Source organism: Enhydra lutris, unplaced genomic scaffold, assembly GCF_002288905.1.
Source record: "Enhydra lutris kenyoni isolate GAN:26980312 unplaced genomic scaffold, ASM228890v2 scaffoldscaffold31, whole genome shotgun sequence".
Lineage (NCBI taxonomy): Eukaryota > Metazoa > Chordata > Mammalia > Carnivora > Mustelidae > Enhydra > Enhydra lutris.
The window spans coordinates 9,934,432-9,956,638 of NW_019154115.1; the positions used below are offsets into that span (position 1 = coordinate 9,934,432).

General features: G+C 36.2%; 2 protein-coding genes across 2 annotated transcripts in view; one reads left to right on the forward strand and one right to left on the reverse strand.

Annotated features, from left to right (window-relative positions):
• Positions 1-12,746, forward strand: part of LOC111153208 (testis expressed 9) — a 59,817-nt gene extending 47,071 nt beyond the window's left edge. Inside the window, exons 11-12 of the mRNA XM_022512088.1 lie at positions 11,359-11,493; positions 12,325-12,746. Coding sequence (XP_022367796.1) covers positions 11,359-11,493; positions 12,325-12,402 — 213 coding nt within the window. The 3' untranslated portion in view covers positions 12,403-12,746. The remainder of the gene's footprint in view (positions 1-11,358; positions 11,494-12,324) is intronic.
• Positions 12,747-13,032: 286 nt separating this feature from the next.
• The window catches only part of LOC111153119 (meiosis specific nuclear structural 1), a 40,518-nt gene continuing 31,343 nt past the window's right edge, over positions 13,033-22,207 (reverse strand). The window contains exons 9-11 of the mRNA XM_022511917.1: positions 19,420-19,677; positions 14,651-14,776; positions 13,033-13,240 (exon numbers count right to left, since the gene is read on the reverse strand). Of these exons, the coding sequence (XP_022367625.1) occupies positions 13,148-13,240; positions 14,651-14,776; positions 19,420-19,677 (477 nt within the window). The 3' untranslated portion in view covers positions 13,033-13,147. The remainder of the gene's footprint in view (positions 13,241-14,650; positions 14,777-19,419; positions 19,678-22,207) is intronic.

Here is a 22,207-nt window from a genome sequence, read left to right on the forward strand (position 1 = left end):
ATTTGTCTTTCTGCTGCTTCATTATCAGTGTATAGAAATGCAACAGATTTCTGTACATTGATTTTTGTATCCTTTGACATTACTTAATTCACTTACCAGCTAGTAGTTGTTTGATGGAGTTTTTAGGGTTTTATATATAGGTATTGTGTCATCTGCACATAGTGAACGTTTTATTTCTTTCCTAGCCATTTGGATGCCTTTTATTTCTTTTTGTTATCTGACTGCTCTGGCTAGAACTTCCAGTTCTATAGTGAATAAGAGTGACAAGAGTAGACATCCTTGTCTTGGTCCTGACCTTAGGGGAGAAGCTCTGTTTTTCACCATTGAGTGCAATGTGGGATTTCATACAAGGCCTTTATTATGTTTAGGTATGTTCCCTCTAAACCTAATTTTGTTGAGGCGCTGGTTTTTATCATGAATGGATGCTGTACTTTGTCAAATGCTTTTTCCTGCATCTGTTGAAATGATTATATGGTTTGTATCCTTTCTCTTAGTAATGTGATATTCAATAAATATCAGTTATGTCAAGTTGCTTGATAGTGTCACTCAAATCTTCTGTATCTTTACATATTTTAGTTTACTTGTTCCATCAGTGACTGAGAGGGATATTGATCTCCAAATAAAATTGTGGATTAGTTTATTTTCCCTTTTCAGTTTGTCAGTTTTTGCATCATATACTTTGGAGGTCTGTATTTACGATTGTTATGTCCTCATAGTGAGTTGAACCCTTTATTATTGTGACACACTTTATATTCCTCATAGTAGTCTTTGTTGTGATATATACTTAGATATTAAGTAACTATAGCTTTTTTTTTTTTTTAAATGGTAGGCTCCATGCTCAGCAAGGGGCTTGAATTCACGACCCTTAGTTTCAGAATCACATGCTCTACCAACTGAGCCATCCAGGCACCCACTTAAGCTTTCTTTTAATTAGTGTTAGCATTAGTTTATCTTTTGCCATCCCTTTACTTGTAACTCCTTTATATCTTGTAGGCAGCATATAGTTGAGTACTTATTTTCTTACTTGTTTATTCATTTGTTTAATGCAGTCTCTGACTTTTCAAGTGGGATATTTAGAACATTACATTTAATGTGATTATTAATATGGTTGTGTTTAATTTTGTTAACTTCCTGTTTATTTGCATATTTTCTTTCTTTTCCTTTCTTCTTTCTCTCCTTCTTTTGAATATTCTTTTAATGATTCCATTTTATCTCCTGTATTCTCAACTCTTTTCTATGTACATTTTACATATGCACATTTTAGCATTCCTCATACAGTTCTTTATCATTGTCTACCTTCAAGAAATATTATAGCACTTTATGAATAATTTAAGAACCTTTTAGTGGTATATTCCATTTACTCTTTTCTGCCATTTTTGCTGTTGTCATACATTTTACATATATACAAATTCCACACTATATTGTTACTTTTTGCTTTAAAGAATTATCTTTTAAAATTTAAAAAAAAAATAGTTTTGGCATAGTACACATAAAATTTACCCTCTTGTATTTTAAATGTACAGTTCATGATGTTACGCATATGCACAATGTTATGCAGCCAAACTCTAGAACTCTTCTTTCATCTTACAAAAATTGCAACTCTGTGTCTATTAAACAGCAATTCTCCCATTCCCTTCTCCCCCACTCCTGACAACCACTGTTCCACTTTCTATCTTTATTATTTTGACCATTCTAGGTACCTTATAAAAGTGAATTCATACAATGTTTCTCTTTTTGTGACTGGCTTATTTCACTTAGCATACTGTCCTCCACTTTCATCCATGTTGTATCATGTGTCAAAATTTCATTCTTTTTAAGGCCGAATAACACTCCACTGTGTGTCAAATAACACTCCACTGTATGTATATACCACATTTTGTTTATCAACTGGTCTCTGGACACTTGGGTTGCTCCTGCCTTTTGGCTATTATGAATAATCCTGCTATGAGCATGAGTATATAATTAATCTTTTTAAGACCCTGCTTTCAGTTATTTGGGGTATATGTCCAGATGTGGAACTGCTGGATTATACCATGTGGAATTGCTCTAATCATAAGATTAAATTAAATATTTAATTTTTTAAGAAAAAAAAATTCTCTGTATTTTCACCAGTACTTGTTTTTTTGTTTGTGTTTGTGTGCATGTTTTGAGTTTTGTTTTTTTTTTTTTTTTTAAAGATTTTATTTATTTTACAGAGATCACAAGTAGTCAGAGAGGCAGGCGGTGGGGTGGGGGGCGGGGGAAGCAGGCTCCCTGCTGAGCAGAGAGCCCGATGCGGGGCTCTATCCCAGGACCCTGAGCTCATGACCTGAGCTGAAGGTAGAGGCTTAACCACTGAGCCACCCAGGTGCCCCGAGTTTTATTTTTTTAATAGTAGTCATCCTCGTGTTTATTAGGTGGTTCTCTCTGTGATTTTGATTTACATTTCCCTAATGATTGGTGATTTGATCACCTTTTCATATGCTCGAAGTAAGCCATTTATATATCTTCTTTAGAGAAATGCCTAAAAAATATACAGCGTACTCAAACAGTTGGTGGACTGTTCTCTATTATTGATTTGGAGTTCTTTACATATTCTGGATATTAACCCCTTATCACATACATGATTTGCAAATATCTGCAAACCATTCTATACGTTGGCTTTCTCTCTGTTCATTTTGTCCTTTGATGTAAGTCCAGTTTATTTTTCCTTTTGTTTCCTGTACTTTTGGTGTCCTATCCAAGAAATCACAACCAAATCCAATATCGTGTACCAATATCATGTCCTCTGTGTTTTCTTTTAACAGTTCCATAATTTGGGGGTTTACATTTAGGTCTTTGACCGAAGACCAAGGTCTTTGAGTTAATTTTTGTATATGGTATGATATAGGGGGTATAGGTTCATTATTTTGCTTGGAGATAACAAGTTTCCTAGCACTGTTTATTCCCAGTGAATGGCTTGATAACCTGTCAATAATTATTTGTCCTTGTACAGATGTTTATTTCTGGGCTCTCTTTTCCATTGGTCTGTATTTTATGAAGGTATCATATTGTTTTGATTACCGTAGCTTTGTAATAAATTTTGAAATCAGGAAGTGTGAAACCTCCAAATTTGTCATTCATTTTCAGGATTGTTTGCCTATTTCTGGCCTTTTGAGATTCCATATGAATATTAGGGTGGATCTTTCCATTTCTGTAAAAAACACAATTGGAATTTTGATAGAGATTACGTTTGATAGAGAATTTTGATAGAGATTAGAAATTTGATAGAGATGGTTACGTTTATAACTACCTTTTGGGTAATATTGGTATCAGAACTAATATTAAGTCTTTCCAGTCCACAAACACAGAATTTCTGTCCACTTATTTGCGTTTAAATATTTTCCGCAGTGTTTTGAAGTTTTCAGTATAAAAGTCTTCCACCTCCTAAGTTATGTTTATTCTAAAGTATTTTATTCTTTTTGGTGGTCATTACTTTTTAAGAATGTTCATTATTAGTATATGAAAATATAACTGATTCTTATGAATCAATTGATTCTGTATCTTGCAGCTTTACCAAATGAATTTATTCTTACAGTTTACTTGTGGAATCCTTAGGGTTTTCTACATATATGTGCTATCTGTGAACAGAAATAAGCTTTCTTCTTTTTTTATGTGGGTGCCTTTTATTATTTTTCTTCCCTAGCTGCTCTGACCAAGACTTCTGGACTAAGTTGGATAAATGTGGCAAAAGGAGGTAACTTGGGTGCCTGGGTGGCTCAGTGGATTAAACCTCTGCCTCCAGCTCAGATCATGATCTCAGGGTCCTGGAATTGAGCCCCGCATTGGGCTCTCTGCTTTGCAGGGAGCCTGCGTCCCTCTCTCTCTCTGCCTGCTTCTCTGTCTATTTGTGATTTCTCTCTCTGTGTCAAATAAATAAACAAACAAATCCAAAAGGAGGTAACTTGTGTTCTTCCTGATCATAGAGCTAAAGCTTCCAGTCTTTTACCACTGAGTCTGTTAGCTGTGTGCTTTTCCTATATGGCTTTTATTATGTTGAAGTAGTATCATTCTGTCATGAAAATGTGTTAAATCTTCTCATATGCTTTTTCTACATCAATCGAGAGGTTTGTGTGTGTTTTTTTTCCTTCCTTCTGTTAATGTGGAGTGTTACATTGATTGATTTTCATATGTTGAACCATCCTTGCTTCCAGGAATATATCCCACTTGGTTGTTCTGTATAAACCTTTGCATGTACTGCAGAACTCAGTTTGCTATTATTTTGTTGAGGATTTTCACATCAGTATTTGTGAGGGATATTGTTCTGTAGGTTTTTTTCTCATGTTTTTCTCTGGCTTTGGTAATGGACTAATGCTGACTTTCACAGAATGAGTTTGGAAGTGTTTTGGTCTCTTCAGTTTGGGATAAGAATTTGAGTGTGATTGGTGTTAATTTTCTTTATTTTTTTATATAAATTTTATTTCATTTTTTTAAATTAACATATAATGTATTATTTGTTTCAGGGCTATGGTTCTGTGATTGATCAGTCTCAAACAACACCCAGTGTTCACCACAACACATACCCTCCCCAGTATCCATCACCCAGCCACCCCATCTCTCCATCCCCCTCCCCTCCAGCAACCTTCAGTTTGTTTCCTAAGATTAAGAGTCACTTATGGCTTATCTCCCTCTCTGGTTTCATCTTGCTTCATTTTTTCCTCTCTTCCCCTGTGATCCTCTGCCTTGTTTCTCAAATTCCACATATCAGTGAGATCATATGAAAATTGTCATTCTCTGATTAACTTATTTCACTTAGCATAATACCCTCTAGTTCCATCCGCATCATTGCAAATGGCCAGATTTCATTTTTTTGATGGCTGTGTAATATTCCTGTGTGTGTGTGTGTGTGTGTGTGTGTGTGTGTATGTGATCTTTATCCATTCATCTGTCGATGGATAGCTGGGCTCTTCCCATAGTTTGTCTATTGTGGACATTGCTGGTATAAACCCTAGGGTGCAGGTGCCCCTTCGGATCACTACATTTATATCTTTGGGGTAAATAAATACCTAGTAGTGCAATTGCTGGGTCATAGGGTAGCTCTCTTTTCAACTTTCCAAGGAACCTCCATACTGTTCTGCAGAGTGGCTGCACCAGCTTGCATTCCCACCAACAGTGTAGGAAGGTTCTCCTTTCTCTGCATCCTCGCCAGCATCTGTCATTTCCTGACTTGTTAATCTTGTCATTCTAACTGGTGTGAGGTGGTATCTCACTGTAGTATTGATTTGCACTTCCCTGATGCCGAGTGATGTTGTGTACTTTTTCATGTGTCTGTTGGCCATTTGGATGTCTATTTTGAAGAAATGTCTGTTCAGGTCTTCTGCCCATTTCTTGATTGGATTATTTGCTCTTTGGGTGTTGAGTTTGATAAGTTCTCTATAGATTTTGGATACTAGCCCTTTATCTGATAAGTCATTTGGAAATACCTTCTCTGATCCTGCCGATTGTCTTCAGGTTTTGTTGATTGTTCCCCTTGCTGTGCAAAAGCTTTTTATCTTAGTAAAGATCCCTGCATGTGGCTGTCCAGTTTTCCCATCACATTTGTTGAAGAGACTGTCTTTTTTCCATTGGATGTTCTTTCCTGCTTTGTGGAAGATTAGTTGACCATAGAGTTGAGGGTCCATTTCTGGGTTCATTATTCTATTCCATTGATCTATGTCTGTTTTTGTGCCAGCACCATACTGTCTTGATGATTACAGCTTTGTAATAGAGCTTGAAGTCCAGAATGCCATCAGCTTTGGTTTTCTTTTTCAACATTCCTTTGGCTATTTGGGGTCTTTTCTGATTCTGTCCAAATTTTAGGATTATTTATTACAGTTCTGTGAAAAAAAGTTGATGGTTTTTTGATAAGGATTGCATTGTGTAGATTGCTGTAGGTAGCATAGACATTTTAACAATATTTGTTCTTCTAATCCATGAGCATGGAACATTTTTCCATTTCTTTGTGTCTTCCTCAATTAATTTCATGTGTATTCTATAATTTTCTGGGTACAGATCCTTTGCCTCTTCGGTTAAATTTATTCCTAGGAATCTCGTGGCTTTGGGTGCAGTTGTAAATGAGATTGACTCAATTTCTCTTTCTTCTGTCTCATTCTTGGTGTATAGAAATGCAACTGATTTCTGTGCATTGATTTTATATCTTGACACTTCATATGAATTCCTCTATGAGTTCTGGCAATTTGGGGGTGGAATCTTTTGGGTTTTCCACATAAAGTATCATGTCATCTGCAAAGAGCGTTTGACTACTACTTTGCTGATTCAGATGCCTTTATTTCTTTTTGTTGTCTGATTGCTGAGGCTAGGACTTCTAGTACTTTGTTGAATAGCAGTGGTGATATTGGACATCCCTGCTGTGTTTCTGATCTTACAAGAAAAGCTCTGAGTTCTTCCCCATTGAGAATGATATTTACTGTAGGTTTTACATAGATGGCTTTTATGGTATTGAGGTATGTTCCCTCTATCCCTACATAGTGAAAAGTTTCAATCAAGAAAGGATGCTGTACTTTGTCAAATGCCTCTTCTGTGTCTATTGAGAGGATTATATGGTTCTTGTCCTTTCTTTTATTTATGTAGTGTATCACATTGATTTGCCGATGTTGAACCACCCTTGTAGCCCTGGAATTAATCCCATTTGGTCGTGATGAATAATCCTTTGACTATATTGTTGGATCCTTTTGGCTAGTATTTTGGTAAGAGTTATTACATCCATGTTCATCAGGGACATTGGTCTGTAATTCTCCTTTCTGATGAGGTCTTTGTCTGGTTTTGGGATCAAGGTAATGCCTCATAGAAAGAGTTTGGAAGTTTTTCTTCCATTTATATTTTTTGAACAGCTTCATTAGAATAGGTGTTAATTCTTCTTGAAATGTTTGGTGAAACTCCCCAGGGAAGCCATCTGGCCCTGGGCTTTTTTTTTTTTTTTTTTGTGGAGGGAGAGATTTTTGATTACTGCTTCAATTTCCTTACTGGTTATGGGTCTGTTCATCTTTTCTATTTCTTCTTGGTTCAGTTTTGGTAGTTTATAAGTCTCTAGGAATGCATCCATTTCTTTCAGATTGTTTAATTTGCTGGCATATAGTTGTTCATAATGTGTTCTTATAATTGTTTATATTTCTTTGGTGTTAGTTTTGATCTCTCCTCTTTTATTCATGATTTTGTTTGGGTCCTTTCTCTTTTCTTTTTGATAAGTCTGGCCAGGGGTTTATCAATCTTATTCTTTAAGAGAACCAGTTCTTGGTTTCATTTATCTGTTCTACTGTTCTTTTGGTTTCTGTTTCATTGATTTCTGCTCTGATCTTTATTATTTCTCTTCTCTTGCTGGGTTTAGGCTTTATTTGCTGTCCTATCTCAGCTCTTCTAGATATAAGTTTAGCTTGTGTATTTGAGACTTGGTTTCTTTTTTTTTTTTTTTTTAAAGATGTTATTTATTTATTTGACAGAGAGAGATCACAAGTAGACGGAGAGGCAGGCAGAGAGAGAGAGGGAAGCAGGCTTCCTGCCGAGCAGAGGGCCCGATGTGGGACTCGATCCCAGGACCCCGAGATCACGACCTGAGCCGAAGGCAGGGGCTTAACCCACTGAGCCACCCAGGCGCCCCTTGGTTTCTTGAGAAAGGCTTGTAGTGCTATATACTTCCCTCTTAGGACTGCCTTTGCTGCATTCCAAAGGTTTTGAACAGTTGTGTTCTCATTTTCATTTGTTTCCATGATTTTTAAAATTCTTTAATTTCCTGATTGACCCATTGAGTTCTTTCCAACTTTCCTCTTGTCAATTAGTTCAGCTTTGGGGGACAAGAATGAAAATGGCGGCCTCCCAGTCTCTGGTTCCAGAGAAGCCAAGAACTTGGGATCCCACTCCTCAGTGAGCCCTCAGAGAAAAGCAGTCAGTCACTCCTGTCTCCCTAGTCTCTGGCTGCACTCTATGCTCTAACTCCTAAAAGTTCCGATTTTGTGCTCTGCTGCTCTGTCACTTGCCAATAGCCAGCTGATGGAGGCTCCCTCCCCGCTGTGGTGTGTCTTCCCATATGTCACCTCCTACTCACTTCTCCGCACCTCCCTACCTTCCAGAAAGTGGTCACTTTTCTGTTCATAGAATGGCTGCTACTCTTTTCTTTGATCTCCAATCGAGTTTGCAGGTGTTCAGAATGATTTGATAGCTATCTAACTGAATTCCTGGGACCAGATGAAATTAAAGTCTCCTACTCCTCTGCTATCTTTGACTCTTCTTGGTGTTAATTTTTCTTTAAATATTTGGTATAAATTCTCCAGTAAAGCCATCTGGTTCGGGGATTTCCTTGTTGAGAGGTTTTTGAGTGCTCCTTCAGTCTGCTAACTAGTTACATATTTGTATTGCCTGCACTAATCTCCTATTTCTTCATCATTCAGTTTTAGTAGTTTGGGAGTATCTAGGAATTTACTTCGTCTAGGTTATCCAATTATTGGTGTATCATTGCTCAGAGTATTCTCTTATCCTCTTTATTTCTGTGGTTTCGGTTGTAATGTCTACTGTCTCGTTTACAATTTTACTTCTGTAAAGTCAATTTTAATATCCCCTTTCATTTCTGCTGTTATTTGAGTCTATTTTTTGTCTAGATAAAGTAAATTTTGTTGATCTTTTCAAAGAACCAACTCTTGTTTCATTGATTTTTCTCTACTGTTATTTTATTCTCTGTTTATCTCTGCTCTAATCTTTAGTATTTCCTACTTTCGGCTAGCTTTGGGTTTAGTTCTGTAGTTATGTTTAGTTCTTTAGTTGTTATGATTTGAGATCTTTATTCTTTTTTAACGTAAACATTTGTAGCTATACGTTTTCACCTTAGCATTGCTTTCACTATATCCTGTAAGTTTTGGTACATTGTGTTTTCATTGTCATTTATCTGAAGATAATTTCTAACTTCCCTTGTGATTTCTTCTTTGACCCATTGGTTAAGAGTATGTTGTTTAATCTCCACATATTTATAGATTTTCCAATTTTCCTTCTGCTATTGATTTTGAGTTTCAATTTAGTGTGAACAGAAAGTTTGTATGGCTTCAGTCTTTTAGAATTTACTAAGACTTGTTTTGTGGCCTATGATCTGTTTTGGAGAATGTTCCATGTACACTTAAGAAAATTGTGTATTTGGGGCCACTTGGGTGGTACAGTCAGTTGAGTGCTGACTCTTGGTTTCGGCTTCAGTCAGGTTATAGTCTAAAGGTGGTGAGATTGAGCCCTGTGTCAGGCTCCACATTTAGCACAGTCTGCTTGGGTTTCTCTCTCCCTCTCTCTCTCTGCCCTTCACCCCTGCACATGCTCACATTCTTTCTCTTTCTCTCTCAAATAAAATCTTTAGGGGGAAAACAAAGGAAAAATGTGCATTTTGCTTTTGTTGGGTGGAATGTACTATATACATCTTTGGGCCCAGTTGGGTCTGTTGGGTTGTTCACGTACTGTTCTTAATGCCCTTCTTTCTGGTTGTTATATCCATAGGTGGGGTATTGAAGTCTACTATAATCACAGAGCTTTTTTTTTTTTTTCTCCACCAGTTCTGTCAATGTTTGCCTCATATATTTAGGAACTGATGTTTGGTGAATATACAATTGTTATAATTCCTTGGTGAATGAAGCATTTTATTACCTAATGGCCTTTTTGTCTCTCATAACTGTTTTGACTTATAGTCTATTTTGTCTGATACTATTATAGAACCCCTGTCCTCCTTTGGGTACCATTTGCATGCAGTATCTTTTTTCATCTTTCCAGTGTATGTCCTTACATCTCTTGTAGACAGTACACAGTTCAATCTTATTTTTTAAATACAATCTAGGGGAAGTTTAATTCATTTACATTTCCAGTTATTGCTGAGGGAAGAACTTCCCATTACCATTTTGATTTGTTTTCTGTATGTCTTAAAGCTCTTTACTCTGTCATTTAAATGACAGACTTAAATTTAAATGACTTCCTAGGAGTCTCAGCCCTGCTTCTTCTCTGGGCCTTCAATGTTGCATTTTATTCCTCAGCCCATAATCTCTTGTACCTAGACATTCATGGTTATGCAGACCCCCTGTAGGCCCTATGTGCAGCAGTTCCCACCACTGCTTCCAGCAGCCTCCAGCCTGATATGTAAACTGTGTCACCATTCCATCAGTGCTCTGAATCAGGTGAGACAGTCCCTCAAGCAATCCCCAAACAAGTCAGACCATTACAGGCAAGTTCTACTCTTCTTTCCATGAATTGAAAGGCTTCCTTCTGTTATGCCAGGAGGGTAAGGGGGAAAAGGGTGAGCATAAATGCCATGAAATTTCCTATCAGTTTTGAGTATGGCTTTTTAGGTGTTTGCTTGGCTGTTACTGCTTAGTTGGCTTCTATACTTCTCACGACACTACACTGTGTCTTCAGTGTGTCCATGTGTGTTTGTTGGGGGACAAGGGCCCAGAACTTCGTAATCTGCCATCTTGGGGACATCGCTATCAATTATCTTTTAAAGAGAGTTATTTTAAAAAGAAGTCTACTAATATTTATTATGTTATTATTTCTGTTACTTTATATGTGTATGTAGATTCAGATTTCCTTCTGGTATCATTGCCATTTTGCATGAAAGGCTTCCTTTAACATTAAGTATAAGATCTTCCTGTACTTGGTTAAATTCTACTGACCTGTCAAAGTTCATTGGTCCTTCTCCATTGTCCAAACTGATGCAGAGCTCATTTGGATAATTTTTGCCAAGATCAAACTCTCTCTCCTTTGTCAGGCCTGTGGCTGAATTCTCTGCTCAGCTCTTTAGACCATAGCTGTTGCCTTTCATGTGTTCCTAGGGGTCTCACCCTGCCCACAGGGTATTTAAGTGTCTACCAAGGATTTAAGGGAAATTTCAGGGCTCCATTCTTTATAGGATTTGTCAACTGAAAATTTCTGCCACCCTGGCAACCCTGTTGTCTCATTTCTCAGACCAGTAAGACTGCTACTTTTTCCTTGAGGTCCATCTCCTGTGAACCCATGAAGTAGAAAGTACTCTCAGAAGACAGCTGACTATGGACTTCAGCCAGTATATTTCCCTTTTTTCAAGGAGCATATCACCTCCAGTTTCATCTTACTACTGATTATTCATCTATACCTTCAAATATGTTTTTGTTAACCCTAGAAGAGTTGGTCTACTACAAACTGGCATTACTGGAATTAGAACTGAATTATTTCTAAAATGTTTGAGAGATCATTAAGTTACCAATGTTAGTTATTCAGTAATGCAAAGAAGAAAATTTGCAAAAATTTTATATTTCAGTTAAAGATATTTATTACTAATGTGACAATATTTTTTATAATTTTTTCCAGTAAAGACTGAAGACTATATGGGAGTTTCTTCTCATTTTGCAGGATATAGCCAATGAAGAACACAAAAAAATTGAAGCACTAAAATCAGAAAACAAGAAGCTAGAAAAACAAAAAGGAGAATTAATGATAGGGTTCAAGAAACAATTAAAATTAATTGATGTTTTAAAAAGGCAGAAGGTGAGTCTGTCCTTAAAAAACACAGTTAAATCATAGGTATTATTTGGGCCACTCTACTAAAATAGTTATTTCTACTTTAGATACGTTTTTTTTATTTTGACACAGGCACAAAATTTTTTAAAGTTTTTTTTTAATTTATTTGACAGAGAGAGATCACAAGTAGGCAGAGAGAGAGGAGGGAGCAGGCTCCCCACTGAGCAGAGAGCCCAATGTTGGGCTCGATCCCAGGATCATGAGCAGAGCCAAAGGCAGAGGCCCTAACCCACTGAGCCACCCAGGTGCCCCTAGGCACAAAATTTTATCTATTAACATACATAATAAGATTTATATACAATGTGTCATCCAAGCAAATGGATATTTTCATGCAAGTATATTAGTAATGTGGCAAATGGAACTAGAAATACTGTATGGATACTCCTTAAAGAAAGTATGTACAAGAATAACTATTATCTTAGGGGATTAGTTTGCCTCTTGAAACAGGGAAGACTGAAAATTGAATCCCAACCACTATTTCCTTCTGTCCACAAAGTTACCTGGTGGTGAAAAGATAAGGAGTCATGGTTCTGCCACTCTCCCTTTTTGCCAAGGTTAGGAATTAAAATGTTGTTATTCTCTCAACGTGTTGGTTCAGTAACCACCATGGACAAAATAAGTTTTTACAAGCTGACCATTGAATGTAATTTCAAATATCATGTTTATTAGAATTTGAGTACACATCCCAACAGACCTTATTAATTTGATAGCATATTTATGTACACACTTTTATCAATTTCCTGTTGTTCTGTGGTCTACTCTTAATACTAAAACAATATTGGTTTGTTACAAACACAGATGCATATTGAAGCTGCCAAGATGTTGTCTTTCACCGAAGAGGAATTTATGAAGGCACTTGAATGGGGAAATTCATAAATTATCTACTTTATAATTATATAGACTTTGTATGTCTAACTGTATGACCCATATATATTTTATTTAAAGTTTTAATGCACTATTTTTACTCTAAGTAATGAAGACATTTGGTAATGAAATCAAAGTAATTCTAGTGAATTCCCTGTTCAGATTTAGGGGATACAAAATTGATATGTAAAATAATAGGAATTTAACTTTTGATTCTTTCTTGTGACCCACTTGCCATCTAATGTAAAGTACTTTATGTCCTGGAGATTCAGCTCTAGTTCATAAATGGTAAGTTTATGTTATAGAGATTCTGTTTTTAAGTTTTCATTGACAATAAAGCACTTTGAAATTCCTCACTCTTAACTATTCTCTTTCCTTATAGTAGAAAGAAAAAGATACTTTGGCTGGCCAAATCCTGAAAGTAAAGTTCCTAAAATGCCAGTGGAACTGTATCTGAATGGAGATGCAGAAAAAGCTCTGAGCAGTAGGAGTAGTATGAAGAAGTTAGTCTCCTGGGTTTGGCCTGTAATGTATTTATATATACATGGACTGTTGTGATGTGGTACACAACTCAGATCTTCAAATTATCAGTTTAAGAACGAGTTTGACTAAGAGCAATTTTGTAGCTAAAAAATATGAATTAGAGACACTTTAGAAAATCCAAGTAGATTACAGATTCAGTATTAACTGTAAAACAAAAGTTACAATGACATCTAGTGGTGAAAAACAATCTAGTTTTTACCTAATCTTGATGGTGTCACTTCTCTTCACAAATTTCACTCCTTTTCTGATATACTTTCCTGAACTCTTCACCAAGCATATCTATATCATCCTCTTTTTTAAATACTCCCTGCAAGAAAAATATTTTGTGGGTTACTTCAAATGCTAGAGTAGTTCACCAAATGCTAACAAATATATAGACTACAAATTTATGAAGTTATAGCTCTAAGATAATGTAATCTATTTAATAGGTTTATGAAAAAATCACTGTTCTCTAAAATTATGATTTGATATATATACTCAATATTCTTTGATTTCCTGACGTATCTATCAGCTCCAGTGTAGGAATTTGTAATAGGAATCTGGGCTCTTCTCCCTTACTACTGCAGGTCACGACTGCTAGGATTGGCTAAAGAATTTAATAAGGTCTGAGAGAGGTCAGGGTGAAGAGACTGAGCTTTGCCAGGCTCATGGATGAGACTGGCTCTTGCCTCCGTTCTGTGGCTGATCAGCAAACCTTGAATCTTGCAGGAAAGGCTCCAGGTTTGGAGTTAGGCCATTTAAGCAAGCCCTTTGAAATTCTCCATGCTTTTATTTACTTTTCTTTTCCCTTATACTATACAGTAAAAGCCTCTTAAGTATTTGCTTATATAACTTAAAGGACCTAAAGAATAATTTAGGTCATTTGGGGATATATCAGGTTTGTTAGGCTCTCCCCATCTCCACATTTACTTTTAAAAATATCTAAATCCCAGACTCTCCAGAACTTATAAGGTGACGTATTAATTTAAAAAGAAGACTATATTAATTAATCCTATCAACCAATTAGACTGTAACAACCTGTGGAAAAGCAATAATTACTCAATTCCCTTTCTCCCTCCTTAGCACTGCACTAAAAAATAAGCACTTGATTCTTCCAGATGAATAAATCAAATGACATTTCTAAATTTAAAAGATGGAAATTTTATTTACATGCATCCAGATGTTTATATGGCTTATGAAACTCAGTTGTTACTTCATTTATAGTCAGAATGTATCTCACTTATAGATGAAAATCTTATCTTTTGGAAGTACTTTTAAAAACAGTTTACCAAAAAAAAAAGAAAAAAAAGAAAAAAGGGGCGCCTGGGTGGCTCAGTGGGTTAAAGCCTCTGCCTTCGGCTCAGGTCATGATCTCAGGGTCCTGGGATCGAGCCCCGCATCGGGCTCTCTGCTCGGTGGCGAGCCTGCTTCCTCCTCTCTCCCTCTCTGCCTGCCTCTCTAACTACTTGTGATCTCTGTCTGTCAAATACATAAATAAAATCTTAAAAAAAAAAAAAAAAAAAAAAAAAAAGGAAATCTAGCTCCTGCTTCTAAGAATGCGCCAAGACCAACTCTCTCATTTTAGAGACAGGTGTCAATGACTGCCTAAGATCCCACTGCTGCTTTGTGAACAGCCAGGAGTAAGCAAAACCCAGACCCTCTGAAGTCCTGGTTACCACGTAATTTTCCCCACTATTGGAGTTCAGGAAGATTATACCTTGAGTTAAATCTCACTTACTTTAGGGAGATAGCCTAGTAATTTTGTAGCATGTTCTTTGAGAAGTTTTAGTCTTTCTTCTTCTATAATTGCATTAATACATCCTTGTCTTCTTTGCTGCAACTGCCATTCTTCTAGTTCACGTTGCTGGAAATGTAAAAAATTTTATTGTCACAGCATACATTAATCTTTTAAGAAGTCATTAAATAAAACCTATTCTCGTAGTGAATTAGACAAAATTGATGAACTATTTTTGACACTAACTTCAGAATATACTATATAGTATTTTTATATTTATTATATATACAATATATCTCTATCTTTTAATGTTACAAAAACAGTAGTCATGACTGGGATTTTAGGGAGGCAAGTATATATTTCTAGGACAATATAACTTCATTACCAAGGAAAAAATTTTCAAAGAAGGGATTTCCTAATTTATTCAGATATTTATATAATGTTAACCATATGCCCAGTGCTGAAGGCAGTTTACTGTATAAAACAAAATAGGGGGGCGCCTGGTTGGCTCAGTAGCTTAAGCCTTTGCCTTCAGCTCAGGTCATGATCTCAGGGTCCTGGGATCGAGCCCTGCATCGGGCTCTCTGCTCAGCGGGGAGCCTGCTTCCCTCTCTCTCAGCCTGCCTCTGTGCCTACTTGTGATCTGTCAAATAAATAAATAAAATCTTAAAAAAAAAAATCCAATCTTGGGACTTGCTGAGCTTTAAAAAAAAAAGAACTGGTGTTTCTCAGGAGAGAGTTCTGAATGCTCTTATATAACCACATCAAACTTCTGTACCATATACTATGGAAGAGAGGACCAGCTTTAAAAGTTTTAGGGCTTAAAAGAACTCTTATGGAGCCATACCCAAATAATCCTGTTGGAAAGGGAAGGGTGCTAAAGGCAGACCACTGAAGCGGTGAATTCCCACCTAGAATTAAAGTAGTATTAATGTTAAGCGTGTCTTTGTAATAACTAAAGTTTCCTAGGCTCATTTTTTCAGACCAGTCCTTGTCAAAGTCATGTAAACTAGAAAAGAGTATGTCTGTTTTCCTACAATGGGAGACCAGCTTCTACATAACCTAATAACTCTTCATAGTTACCAATGAAGAAAAAGGGGAATGCTAGGACACAGCCATTTCCAGTGCCACTTAAACCTGTAATTGCTTCTCATGAGAGTATTTCGTCTACTATAATACTATCTGCATTACAGAATCAGACATAGCATTGATAACAGCTAATTGAGAAAAGACATTCTCATCCATCTTGTTTCTGAATCAGAGTTGAGTGGCCCTTACTTATGTTACCTCTAAGATCAAATAGGGTAACAGAATCTTCCATGGAATTGTTACACCTGAATTTATTATTTTTTTTTTTTTTTTAAAGACTACATTTCTAAGGCTCCCTTACAGTCCAGTATGGTCAAAATAGGACTTGGTTTCTGCCAACGGAATATAAGCAGATGGGTCATACAGACTTTATGAGGAAGAATAAACTATCTACTGAGACACCATTAATTTGGTCTCTGTACCTGTAGCCAAACCTAATTCTAACTGATGTGTTCCTTATAGAAAGGAGATACAAGAAAGTTCTGTAATGTTATGAGGAAAACTCACTTGTTAAATTTTTGTCCAATGATGTATAGTCTCTAATTTGGGTAGAATACAAGATTTCTCTTCTTAGGATGTGGTAAACACATTAAATATCCTAATAAACATTTTTATAGTAAATTAGGATAAAGAGTTTAGAAAACTCTGAAACCAAGTTGTCCATTTAGGACAAATTCTGAATAGCTGGTAGTAGGAAACTGCTTCCTGGGGAGTTTCAGATTTTTGTCTGCCTAAACGTATGATTTCTTAAAAAGCTAGACAGAATTGTAGATACCTATTTAGGAATATCTTCAAAATCTAGAAATCAGAGTTAGAGCCTCATAGGATTATAATGGAAAGGATTAACATATTCCATGATAATAAAAATCCACCCTTGCCCTTGGGATATGACCCAATCTCAGACACTTGAAGCACACAGCTTCATACTAGGAATATTTACATTACAGAAAATTAAGACAAATTGTTTCCAACTTTGTCATTTAGACATCTGGAAATATGGCAACAGAACTATGGTGTGACATAAGTAAGAAGAGAGGAGAGCCAAAGTATCTCGACACTTCATGGAGCAGGCAAAAGACAGAGCTGATCTCTCTTGGTTTTCAGTGACACACCATCTAGATTCTCTTGCCTTTCTAACCATCTCTTGGTCATGTCAATGTTTTCTTCCTCCTCCTCCTACCATCAAATAAGAATGTTCACCAAGACTTGACTGGCCCTCTTACTGTTTCTCATCATAATTCTTTGGAGGAATCCTCTTAGCTTGAACCTCTCTCTGTGCTGCTTAATGCGAGATACGTATTTCTAGGAAAATTTTACCTAAGCTTTGCCCTTCTGGGTCAACTGCCTTAAGAATATTTTCAATTTGCATTTCCGTTTCAAACACACCATGATTAAAACTGAAGTATTGTATCTTTTTTGTTCTACCTCATAACACAACAGCATTTGGTAGTCTTTGAGTTTCTCATATTTAAAACCTTGGGAGTTATTTTGACTCCTTCCTCCACTCTACCCTTCATGGTCTAAAAAAGCTATACCAGTCTCATCTTACTTTAAAAATATTTAAACTCTAACCTTTCTTGCTTCTTCCATTGCTTTGTGAACCTATTCCAGGTCCTCATCACCTCTTTCTTGAATTACTACCTTCTCCTCTTGCTAAAGACCATGTTATGATCATCAGTTTCCTACTGTATCATATCTAGACTCCTCTGCCTATCATTCAAGTTTCTCGTTGTGGTATTTCCATATGCTGCCAACTTAGAATAGTCTTCTGCTTTTACTCATCTTCTAAGTATTTCCAGGTAAACCCACATAGTTCTGCCAGAAATGTCCATGACCCATGAATAACACAGGTTTGAACTGCACAGGTCCCCTTACCAGTAATTTTTTTTCAATAAATACAATATAATACTGTGAATGTATTTTCTCTTATTATTTTCTTGATAACATTTTCTTTTCTCTGGCTTACTTTGAGAATGTAGGATGTAATACATATATAAAATATGTGCTAATCGAATCTTTATGTTATCAGTAAGGCTTCTGGTCCTCAGTAGGTTATTAAGTTTTGGGGGAGTCAGAAGTTAATTGTGGATATTTGACTGGGTGAGGGGGAGGGTCCAGCACCCCTCACCCCTGTGCTGTTCATGGGTCAACCGTATTGCACAATTAGTAAATTACAACTACCAAATTCTATAAATGTTTACATTGTACATTTAGGAAATGTACTCAGTATAATTTTATATATAATCAAATCTTTTACAAATCTGTACCCTATTTTTTGCACTACCCTAGAAGCTATGAGAATTAATTTTTATTTATTTTGGTTCCTTCACCAACACTCAGCAGAATGCCTAACAGGTCAGTATCTGTTGATTACAAGAATATCTCAAGATTTCTTCCTGTCCACCCATACAGGAAAAGATCATCATTACCATAAGTAACTTTATTAATCCCTGCTCTGCCACTTACTTGCTGTGAAACCTTGAGCAATATATAGGTCATCTCTCTATGCCTTAGTTTTCACATCTTTAAAATGGGGGTAGAATAATACCTAACTCACAGGGTTGAAAATTTAAAGTTGTCACTTTGCTTTTAATGAGCTTAGAATAGTGAATGATGCATGTAAACGCTCAATAAATTTTCATGTTACTGCTACCACTTCCATTAATCATAAATATTTACCATATGTCTAATCTGTATTCTTCATATTTAGAGCTGTTTGTACTTACAGAGTACTTACATATTATCTTATTGGGTTCTTAAAGCTCAACAATCTAGTGAGGCAGATTATTTAAGTATTATTTCAGGTTTATGAATGAAACATGTGTCCAAAGGCACAAATCTAGTTCCTTCTCCAACTCTGAAGTCTACATTGCCAGTTAAAAAATCTTCCCCCTGGGGCCTAAGAATTAATGTGGACAAAATGGAATTATATATCCCCTTGAAATCCATTTTTCTTTGTTTTCTTTAGGACCTCACCCATTCACTGAAGATGGAAGCAATAGTACTATTTAGTAGTAGTAGCAGCAGCCGTAATCCTGCTCTTACCTCTCCAGACCTAACTGGTCACCAAGCCCCATCAAAGCTATCTCCCTCACATCTCCCTCCTTCTCCATCTGCATGAGTTTTCCCCACCTCTCACCGACTTACCATAGTAATGTCCTAACTGGTCTCCCTGTCTCCAGTCTTACTCCCCTCACTCTACCCCCAATATCCCTACTCAAGTCATCTTTCCAAGTGCAGAACTTAACCATGTAGCCTACTTAATTCTTCAGTGGGTACGCCTGGATAAAGATCACTTTTAAAATAGCATCCAGGGCATTCATGATCTGTGTCCCCTCTACCATACTGAGATGCCCATACCTGTATAATTATTATCACATGTACTTGGCCTATCTTTATAATGATTACTTTTATATATTTTTATACAAGACCACAAACTCATAGATATCATGGACTTAGTTGTATTTATGTTCTCAACACCAGCCAACCAGTGTCTAGCACAATGGAAAGCATCAATAAATACATTCTAGATGCATTAAGGAATGATTGGTCAGAAAACGTCTACACCATATGTTAGTAAACAGATAACCTAACAGCAAGGGTCTCAGTGAAATGCTTCGTGGAGGAACAGATGAGCTGATTGTTGGTTCAGTGATAATGAAAAAAACAGAACACTTTCTTACTTTGTCTGCAAGGAACTGGTTGCGACGCTCTTCAATGAGTTTTTCCACAGCCCTCCTGTGTTCTAGTTGCTTCATTCTTTGTTTCTGAGCATTCATCAGTTCTATCCGATCATCCTCAGCAAGCTTAGCTAGCATAGCCTTTCTGAAGGTCTCCTCTTCCTCTTTTGCAGCCTGGAGTACTAATTCCTTCAGGGCCATTTGTTCCATAAAATCTTGCTTCAACTCCCTTTGCTTTCTCAATTTCTCTTCTGCTTCCTCCTAAACAACAATCCATATAAACATTAATTCAGTAACTGTTTCTTTACAGCAGATTTACAAAGAAAGGGTGGATAGAGTTTGGTTGAGTGCAGTTTAAAATAAGAAATAAAACTGAAAAACTAGTTCTTGATAACATTTTCTTTTCTCTGGCTTACTTTGAGAATGTAGGATGTAATACATATATAAAATATTTGCTAATCGAATCTTTATGTTATCAGTAAGGCTTCTGGTCCTCAGTAGGTTATTAAGTTTTGGGGAGTCAGAAGTTAAGATTTTAGACTTTTAAGACTCACTGGATAAAGGACATGTTACCTATGGATTGCCTTCTTTTATTTTTAAATTTTAATTTATATATATTTTGGAAGGAACGGATATAAAAACTTTTTTACACACCTGAGGTTATTAAATCTGTGAAATTTGTACCCACTATGAATCATTCTAGAATCTTGCCTGAAACTGTGGTTCAAATCACTGGTAAATATTTTTCAGAATAATAATCTAGAAATGACAATCAAGTTTTTTGGGAAAATTCAAAATTACTTGGCACAGTTAGTCTTTTCCTACAAGCTTTAATTTTCCTAACATTTTATTAATAAAAAATTTTAAACATAACTGAAAAATGGTTACAGTGACCACCCATCTAACACCTAGATTCTATTTTTGCTTTAGTGTTATCCAATTAGGACTGATATAAATTTTAATTCCTTCTCAACTGTAACCAGCCTTTCCTAATTCTAACACAATTTCCAGGAGGTAAGCCATATCCTCAAGGCATTCAAAATATTGCCTTAACAACAGCTGTATGAGCAGGGTTTTACATGTAACACTAACTATAAGGGATTTACTACAGGCCAGCAGGTGGCATAGAGGGCCAGGGAACCAGCTGCCATCTTGGTTACCATCTATTTTTTGTAGAGTTAACCAGTATGGCTCAAATTCCATGATGGTAACTACCAAAACTATTCCCAATGACCCAATCTTCTATGTATGATTTGCAACCTCACTTTGCCTACTCCTGTCTTCACACCATGAAGTGCAAGGATAACTTGGGAGATTACCTAGGTCGTATGAAGAATTATGGCTAAAAGAAGAGAAATGTGATTTCAATTTTATAGTCTTTATAATAAAGTAAGACAAAAAGGGTAGGAGTGGGTTTTAAGTGAATCAGTCTGGAATATCAGTGACGGTAACTCTGTTCATTATCTTGAATATTCAACCTCTTTGTCCTCACTTACCTCTACCTAATCTGTTCAGATCTCACCTCCAGAAAGTCTTTTCTAATCATTCTAATTCCTTTTAGGAATTAGAATTCTCTTTTGAACCTTTGATACCATTCAATTTTCCCAACATTTAATTTATTTGATATGCCCGTACCCTATCTCCTCACATTTTTTTTATTATTTTATGTATCATATCGTTTTAGTTTATGATACTGGGCATGGTGTTATGATATTACAGTTTGTGTTCATCTGCCATGTATGATATGGAAGTCAGAAGGCTCAGTGAAGGCAGATACTGTCTCAGCTTTGAACTCCTCCAGAGCTCATCATAATACCTAACACACAGAAAACACACATTGAATCAAATGAATTGATGACATCTCCTGGGACCCATCTCCCATACAAATTTTAGTAATGGTAAAGACATCTGGGTAAAAATCAGGGAGGTGTTAGCAAAACAAAACAAAACATATTTTTTTTTTTTCTACAAGAAAAGTGTTCCTGTACTCTTAGATCTGTTTGGATCAGGATTTTATACATATAAGTAATATGGACTGCATAATTTTACAACCCATAATGTGGTTTAAGAAATAGCTATTTACTGAAGGTTTGAAATAATTTGCTGTAAAACTACTCTGAGCCTGGAAACGTTTAGAGGTATCTTGGTCTGGGTTCTCCTATGAAAGCAGAGCTTTACACAATATTTGTGTATACATATTTTATGAGAGAAGATCTCAGGAAGCATCAGTGAGAGAAAAGCAGAGAGAAATAGGGAAGGAAGAAAAGCCAACACATGGGTACATAAGTTAACTGGTTACTATGCGGGCAACTGTGGCTTAATCCTGCCAAGACCTTGTGAGGAATGCATGGAGCACCTTTCAGGTCTGTCCACAAGGCTGACAGGAAGAAGCATTCATCCCTTAATTTCTGTCCCCTCTTGGCTTGAGGAATTACCCCAAGGGTGTTAACTCCCAGCCCCCACCAACAACTCCACCACACTTTAGTCCCTTAACTTTTTTGGGTAACTTGATAATAGATATATATAAATCGATTACGTTGTTTTTAAAAAGAAATGTACATATTTTGCATTTCTTCTGTGCAGTTAGTCATTAAGAATATATATGCAATTGGTTTTGATATCAATACGTGGTTTTCGGTTTCCTCCTCACTGATGAAACAGTATCTAAAATGATCTGTTTTAATATAGCTGAAAAATATTAAAAATAATACTAAAAGCTAACAATTTATTTTATATTGGTTAGTCATATATTTCTTTAATGAAATGTTTGTTCAGATTTCTTGTTCATTAA